Source organism: Eubalaena glacialis, chromosome 8, assembly GCF_028564815.1.
Source record: "Eubalaena glacialis isolate mEubGla1 chromosome 8, mEubGla1.1.hap2.+ XY, whole genome shotgun sequence".
In the NCBI taxonomy this organism is placed as follows: domain Eukaryota; kingdom Metazoa; phylum Chordata; class Mammalia; order Artiodactyla; family Balaenidae; genus Eubalaena; species Eubalaena glacialis.
Genome location: NC_083723.1, coordinates 129355066 through 129363787, shown reverse-complemented (window position 1 = coordinate 129363787; position 8722 = coordinate 129355066). Strand labels below are relative to the sequence as shown.

At 43.7% G+C, this 8722-nt stretch overlaps 1 protein-coding gene across 1 annotated transcript; it reads right to left on the bottom strand.

Annotated features, from left to right (window-relative positions):
* Positions 1–6097: 6097 nt before the first annotated feature.
* Positions 6098–7762, bottom strand: LOC133096584 (vasculin-like protein 1). The gene is given in 2 exon segments (XM_061198225.1): positions 6098–6254; positions 6256–7762. Coding segments are annotated over 2 exon segments (1422 nt in total). The 5' UTR covers positions 7521–7762.
* Between the last annotated feature and the right edge of the window lie 960 nt (positions 7763–8722).

Sequence of the window (8722 nt, the reverse complement as noted above, 5' to 3'; positions counted from 1 at the left end):
AAAGAGGTTTTCTTTATCAGGTCGTCAGACATTCATTGAGGTCCTGGGCTGGGAGTGCTGAGCGTCTGGGAAGACCTTACAAGCCACGGCAAGATCACTGTCTTGCTGGGAAGGCAAAGAAGATAAGGAAAATGTGAATAACAATACAATAAGTAAGCATCCATGCAAATCATTGATACAAAGACTATTTTATTCACTTGATATTTATTGAGCTTCTGAGTGTTGGGCACAGTTTTTAGGAAATAACAGTGTTTAAGAGCTAACCTTGAATTCATTTTGTGAAAACTTAGACCTGAGTCAGAGAGAAAAGTAATCCTTCTTCTGGAAATCCAATGAATTTTTAAAGAAAACTTCTTTAAAGAAAACTGCAATTGTCTGCCCAAATCAATGATTTATTAATGCATATAGTAATCAGAAGACTGATGAATAGACAGAAATTTCTAACAGCCATTCTGTAATAATGAGGATGTTGGCTTTCTCTGTAATTAGGTGGGATGACATCTATGTTAGACCAGAGCCAAGCTGTAAGGTCAGCAGCATAAAAGATGCCCTTCATCCCTCCCCGTGAAGGCTTCCATGGGTCACCTTCTTGGCCAGGAAATAATCAGTCCTGGCTCTGTCACGAGTTTTTTCTGAAATATTGGTTTGATATTTTTAAGTAGTAACTGGCATCTTCTGAAAAATATTTTTGGCCTCTTGGGACTTCTTCATTATTTTCCTATGAAGCCTAACCTTTCAAATAAAGTAGCAAATATCCTGAGACATCACACTTGTGGCACTTCTTTACCCACCGACATTTAGCGATTTGCCATTTTCTGAGTTTGCCTGGTTTTCAAAGACCAAGCAAATAGCAGGCTCAGCGCACCGGAGAGTCTAGTCACATATGAGCAAAGCACAAGCACTGCAGTATCATTACAGCTCCTTCAGATGAGGACGTGAAGCTACAGTTCTCTCCATCCTTTCAAGCTTGAGAGCCGATCTGTGGTTCTTAACATCACCGGGGACAATGACAAATGGCTGTAGGGAGAGGACTGAGAGGGCATTTGGGGAGGTGCATTAGGAGGAGAAGTGGAGACCACCTGCTGCGGGGCTGCAGGTCGAGGAGGGCGCAGGTGAGAGGCTCTGCCTGACCAGCGAGGACACGCGGGCGCCCTCTGGCCCGGGAGCGGTGTCCTCTGGGTCTCACACGCTCATCTCCTTGAGGCTCCTGAGCCCAGGCTCCCTCCTGGAAGCCCCAGTGCAAGCCCGGGCCCCCAACCACATCTGATTTCAGCGATTCCTTTCCAAGTCTGCAGATTCTATCACAATATGAAAATACAAACAAATATTTTTCATTTTTGAAGACAACAAAAAACGCGGTTTACAGATTAAGCCTACTTGTGATTGGCGATTTACATGGAAGAAACAGTGCACGGGAGATTGTAATACTGTGCTGGAGCTTCATGCTGAAGACCTGGATCCCTGAAAACAATTTTTTCCTTTTCTGAGATGCCACAGATTTTCTTTCCTAAACTGGATTCCTAATCTTACAACGATATATGAAATGAATGTCTAGTTTTCCACGCTTCTAGACTTGCCTAATAAAAAAATCAAGAAGCTCTTGACAGGCATCTTTATTTTTACAGCCACGTGCCTCTCCTTGGCCCCCTGACTCTGAAACACCAGCCCACCCACCTCCCATCCCCGAGCCCCACCTGTAACCTCCCACCCTCCCCGTTCCCAAGAAAACTCCATGTGGGCCCAACCTGGCCTTTCTCCAGCCCTCATTGCACCCCCAGGATTTGCATCACAATTTGCCCACCACTGTCCTAAAGCTTTGGGGCCAGCCTTGATTGCCCAGCCACTCTGGCCAGTGTGCTGGTGCTGAGGCTATACAGGGTATGGGGACGTCCCATCCCTCTCAGCAGCACACGCTTGTCCCGTGAGCCACCGAGGAGATCAATCATGTAAATCTTAAGAAAGGTGGCAGAGTAGCCCCTGGGGATGGGAGACAGTGGGGGGCAGGAGTCCTTCTGAAAAACTTCTCAAACAATAGCGCCCAGGGGCTTCCTGCTCCTCTGCACAGGGAGCTGGGTGGGGCTCCTTCCCCTCTGAGGGAGGGGACAGCAGGGACATCACACTGCAAACGTCTGTCTGTGTCCCAAAGCCTTTATTGTTGCCAATGATTTCATCTTCTTCCTTCTTTCCAACGTCTGACCATGGTCACCAAGGACTGCTTGTGCTGTCCTTCCTGCTACTGGCCCTACCTGCCTGTCCTCTTAGGAGACCCATAAAAAGCTAAAAAAAAAAAAAAAAAAAAGGCCAGAAGCTGAGCAGCCAAAACTGGGAAGAAGAAACACCAATAACCAGAGGGACCGTGAGCTTTTAAATCAGGGGCTCAGAGCTGCATGGGTCCTTAATGGCCTCCCTAATGGTTTTCAAGCTGGCAGAACATTTTGTTCAAATAAAATGGAATGCAGAACCCCACCTTATGAAACGGATTTGTTGGTTCTGGTTGATGGAGGGGTGGGAAGTCCATCGGCCAGCGAGCCACAAACTTGGCGTGTTCCCAACCCCTCCCAGCAGAGAAGCTCAGAAAGCAATATGAAACAAGCACATCTGTTCTGCCCCTCTTTTTACAGCACAGAAACTGACCAGGAAGGTTAAGTAACCTGCCAAAAGTGATGCCCTGAGTTTGGGCAGAACCTGAATCAACGTGCAGGGTGCCTAACCTCTACCCCAGCACTCTCCCTGTAATGCCAAGAAAGTCATTAACAAGATGAAGAACCAGAGTTCAGTGCTGGTCCTAAGGACAGGAGGACCATGATGCTGGGGAGTAGCAGCTGCCACATTCTGGCCTCCCTTCCCACAGCCACACAGCAAGTTGAGAGCTGTTACATTTCCTCTGTACTAAGTGCAATGCATCAACCAAAAAATAACACAGCACACTGCAAATAAGAAAAGAGTTTATTTGGGGTCTTATGAATTGCATTTCAGGAGACACAGATTCAGGTGAACCCAAAATAGTGTTCTGGGGAAGAGAAAGAGTCATGAGCTTATGAAGACAAAAAGCCAAGAGATTGTTAAAAGTTGCCTGCCAATAATTGTGATTGAGGTGAGTCAGGAAATATTTGTCCTTAAAGAGTCATAAGGGGGCTTCCCTGGTGGCGCAGTGGTTAAGAATCCACGTGCCAATGCAGGGGACACGGGTTCAAGCCCTGGTCCAGGAAGATCCCACATGCCGTGGAACAACTAAGCCCGTGCACCACAACCACTGAAGCCTGCGCACCTAGAGCCCGTGCTGTGCAACAAGAGAAGCCACTGTAATGAGAAGCCCATGCACTGCAATGAAGAGTAGCCCTGCTTGCTGCAACTAGAGAAAGCCCGTGCACAGCAATGAAGACCCAATGCAGCCCAAAATAAATAAATTAAATTAAATTAATTTTTAAAAAACCCAAAAACCGTGAGTTATTCTAAGGTAGGGAGTCCAATAAGCAGATGGACTGTCCCGAGTTATTTTAGGGTAAAGATCCTATAAGTATCTTGAGTTTCTGGCACATGTTCTGATGATTTCATCAGGTCAAAAGGTCAGACTCCTCCCAGGCTGAGACGTGCATAAGTCACACTTCCTTAATGGTCTCCGAAAGCTCTCTTAGCAATAACAACTACATTTTCATTTTCCTTCTACATTTCCCCCTTTTGATCAAGATCTTTCTTTAGAAAGATGATCGACCATTTGGTTGTTTGGCATGGGTATCAACTCCCTCAGCACTGAGAAGCTTCATTCCTGGAGAGTCATGTCCCATGAAGAGGGGAAAGAGGTGGTTGTGTGAGAGGTATGCCTTTAGAGAGTTCATGGCCACATTTGAGCAAGAAGGAACCATCTAGGAAGTGAGTCTTAGGTGGCATTCAAAGTAGGCATAGATCTTCATTAGGAAGAATCTTATAGGAGTGGTCAATCATCTCCAGAAGTCAAGCTATCATTATTCCTGTAGAGGGTGTTATAGTACATCTGCAAGAGACACAAAGAATTAACTTAGAATACACAGACAGTAATTAATTTTTCATGAATCAATAGTAATGTCGTAAGCAAAAATTTTTAGCCAACTTTCACCTGAGCCTGATATTTCTCCAAGACTAGGTGTTCAGTCATTCATAGCATTTATTTGCCTTTTCACATGTGTTATTAAGTGGGTGATATTAGATGATTCATCTGGTATGAAAACACAACATTCAGTTTGTATTATAGCACAGGTACCTTACGGTACTTGAGAAACCACAACAATGTCAAGAGTCATCTGATTTTGTAAGACTGCCTTTCTCATTAAAGATACTTCAGAATTTAAAAGATTTATAGCCTGTTGGCTGTTATTTAGGGCTTGTAGGGTAAATTTGGTTAAAGCTTCTACATGAGTAATGACATCTTCGAGTCCCAGTGAGGGAGCAAAAATAGCTGCCAGATGATCAAAGAGTGGAAGACTGACCTAATCCATCTTGCTTTCAATAAGGGGTAATTTTCAGGGCCCATGTTGAGGGTTGTGTGAATATGCCCTTGAGTTCAGAGAAATCGTAAGGAACAACATCTTATCTACTCAAGAGGGAGCCAAGAACAGAGGTTAGTTCCACAAAACCATTGGGTTCCATTTGGGGCTGCCCAATAAACACCGGGTCATCTGTCCCAATCAGTTCCAAACCAATCACTAGCCTTTAAAGTGATAGTTGCAGCGCAAGAATCACGCAGTGACCAGCCAAGATGTCAGGTGTCATTTGGTGAGTTTATTTTTGTATGGTTAAGCTGTGCCCAACATAAAGGGGTCTTGGTGTTTAGATATCCATAACCTGGTGTTAACCATAATTGGGGCATGGTACCCCCTAAAAGATGAGAGGTGACATTTTTCAGTTCTGATCTAGCTCTTTCCTGAGACTGGGCCTTGGTAGCACTAAGAAGAAAAAAAAAAAGTGCGCAGTGTCATTTAAGGTTTGGTTGATGGGCCATTCATGTGGATTCCAATTAGTGATATCTGTGGTTGCTAGAGTTCTACTATAATTCCCTTCTTCTAAAACAAAATTTCCTAAATCTAACCAGTCAGATCCTTGTGATGGGGATATCCATCAAGGTAAGCCAGAAGTACTGGACCAGGCAGTTGTCTACAAACCCAGCAATTTGATTCATTTTTTAAATTAGCATATGATTGTGCCCACAGGAGAAAAACATTTGAATCAAAAACATTGAAAGGTGGAAAAAGGCAAATAAAAAGTAAGATTATACAGGCCTGGCCCTGAATCTTGGGACAGCTGTCCACAATGGATGTTGTCTGCTTCATTTTCCTGGCTTTTGTCTGGTTAATTTTTTTTTTTTTTAATTTTTTTTTACTGATGCAAAATATTTATTCCAAGTTAGTTATTTTATGCAGTAGTTTTCTCCCTCAACAGACTTGTGATAACCACATCTTTTAAATCTGTAAATAATGTTATCAAAATAATCTCAATCTTTGAAATCTCACAGATGTATATTTTACAATCCATCCTGAATATCAAGGCTGCAAGAATAACACAACATTTCCTATATCCAAATATTTTACAGCTGTACCCAGAAAGAAAAAAAAAAAAAGGGAAAAAACCATATATGCTGGGTTAAGGGCTAACGTTACCCGAGCAGCCAGAAATAAAATAAAATATCCAAATTATTAGCATTAATTTAATACGATTATAACTTCAGTAGTCACTGTCACTGACAATGATTGCTTGAGCACAGGGGTGAGTGCCCCGAGGGCTGGTGGTAGAAGCTGTTGCTGCAGACCAGGGTCTCCTCCTCTCTGCACTGCCAGCTCCCATCTGTGCATCGCCCCATATATACTATGTGCATGTGTGTGTGTTTTAAAAACCTTTTCCACCACACAAAGTTCTATTAAGCAGATAACAGGGAAGAACAACAACAACAAAAGCTAAACAAGCCAATCGCTCTCTCTCTCTTTGGGATATGATTATTATGATTATGCATGAAGTATTCAACAACAACATAAGAAAAGGAAAAGGAAAAGAACGATTTCTTCTGTATAACCCCTAAACGCACAAGCTGAGTTTACTGGGTCATATTTAACTGTAAGCATTTATACGCCTACTTCCAGGCATCGTCATCAGATGTTTCACTGCTACTTGTTTCCGTGTCTGAGTCCTCAAACTCTGCTTTACAAGTGTTTCTCCAAGGCGAGAACAGGCTAGAACTTCGGCTCTGCAAGAAGCCATTCTTCCCAAAGCCATTTCTTCTCAGCTCCTGTCTTCATGTGGAACACTTGGAGATCATCCTCTGCGAGGGGAAGGCAATTCTCATCATTTTCAGGATACTCCTGCCATCCCATTGCTTTCAATAACCTGTACTCTGCTTCCAAAGAGTGAGAGAGGACCTCCCCTTCGCCTTCTATGGGGAGAGCAAGACCATTCTGATGACAGCCTTCCTCTCCATTTTCTTTTGGTTCAGGAGTGCTGCTGTCCTCTGAATCCTCCAGCTTCTCACAGCCTCTGCTCTCTGAGAAGTCTCCATTCCAGTCACCCTCCAGAGTCTTCAAGAGCTCGCTCTTCCTGTTAGTAGTTCGGCGGGTCAACTTGGTCAGACAAGAGGAGCTGATCTCAATTGGAGGAGTGGTGCTGGTGGGGCTCTCTTTGGGAGAGCTTAAAACTATACCACCAGCCAGTACTACTGGTTTGGTAACAGAGATTGGACTGGTAAAAGCAGACTCCCGGCTAGAGGAAAGGGATCCTGATTTGCGTTCCATTCTGTTAGCTTTCCACGCGCTGGGCTTGGGTGGAGGTGGTACTGGCTTAGGAACCAGGTTCTTATAGACACTTGGAACCATGGTTGACAATTTGTTTCCGTTTGCATGGTGAGATCCTGGTGAGGTGAATGCAGCAGAGAAGGCAGCAGCAGGATGTTCTTTGGAAACTTTTTTGATGACTAGAATTTTGGAGGGCTGCTTGGCACTAGGTGGGTTTTCCCACACTCCAGAAGGGGTCCCAATAGGTCTGCATGGCTGATTCTGTTTGCCAGCTTCTGGATTCAAAGAAGGAAAGTCTTCTTCTTCAAACTGCAACTTTTCCACCTTATCATCTTTCTTCTCTTCCCTAATCTCTGTAGGTGGCTTTTCCTGAAAGGCACAGCCTTTCCCGGAGTGGAAGCTGCCATTCCAGTGACAATGGTTCCCTGTGCCACCCTCACTACAGTGGCTTATGCCATTGTGACCTCAGGAAGAGCCATGGCAACCAGATAGGGTCCCTGGGATTCCAGCATATGCTCCCTTAGAGACACCAGAGTCCACACAATCGTGGCGGAACAGGGAGGGCTGGTGCCAGGAATCTGCTGTCGTTCGTAGAGGTCCATTGTTTAAAAAGCCATCAGAGGAATTATGTCGACGACAGCTTACTCCAAATCTACCATCTCCTTGGGGTAGGTGCTCTCTGTGTTTTTCGAAGGTGGCTGTAGGTGACTTAGCTGACTGTGGTGTTGAGAAATTTAGCCAAGCAGGAACAAAGTCATGCTGCGTCATTTAGGTCCAGTGTCTCTTTTCAACAAGGTGAGGCATCCAACCTCATGGCCAGGATCCCAGAGTGTAACCTCTGTGGTCCTGTTTCCTGAACTCCTTGAGTCTGCCAGCTGGATTTCCACGAGGTTCTCTTGTTAAAAGGGTACTTAAAATTAGGCTGGCAGGCAGCACACCTTATGATGAAGCACAAAGAAGCCAGGCTCTGTGTGGATCAATTTCTCAGTCCCCTCAATTGCTCATCTTAAACTATCTAGATCCTGACACGTTTCCAAAAGGGGGAAGGGGAAAAGGGAAGGGGGAGGGGAACATAAAAAGTATTTGTTACATTTAAAAAATAGGGGGAAGAGGAAAGAGCTATATCAATGTTCACCTCATTCAACTTCCTTAAGTGATGGCCCTATGATGTTGCTTAAATAGATAATACATGGACATTTGCACATTGAGTGCAAATGTTTCCAATAAGCACATGGAAAGAGTGTCAACATCAGTTACTAGGGAAACGCAAATCTAAACCACAATGATGGAGGGATAAATTGGGAGATTGGGATTAACATATACACACTACTATATATAAAATAGATAACTAATAAGGACCTATTGTACAGCACAGGGAACTCTACTCAATATTCTGTAATGACCTATATGGGAAAAGAATCTAAAAAAGAGTGGATATATGTATATGTAAAACTGATTCACTTTGCTGTACACCTGAACAACTAAGCTCCAATTTAAAATTATTTTTAAAAACTAAAATAAAATGAAACTCAATGAGATACCACCTCACACCCATCAGCGTGGCCCTTGTCCAAGAAAAGCCAGAAAATAACAAGTGTTGGCAAGGATGTGGAGAGACTGGAACCCTGGTGCACTGCTGGTGGGAATGTAAAACGGTGCAGCCAATATAGGAAACAGTATGGTGGTTTCTCAAAAATTAAACATAGAATTACCCAGAATAATTGAAAGCAGGGTCTCAAAGCGATATTTGTACATTCATGTTCACAGCAGCATCATTAATATTAGCTAAAATGTAGAAGCAACCCAAGTGTCCATCACAGATGATGGGTAAGCAGAATATGGTATTTACAAATGTCAAAATATTATTCGGCCTTAAAGAGGGAGAAGATTCTGACACCTGCTACAACATAGATGAACTTTGAGGACATTACGCTCAGTGAAATAAGCCAGACACAAAAAGACAAATACTG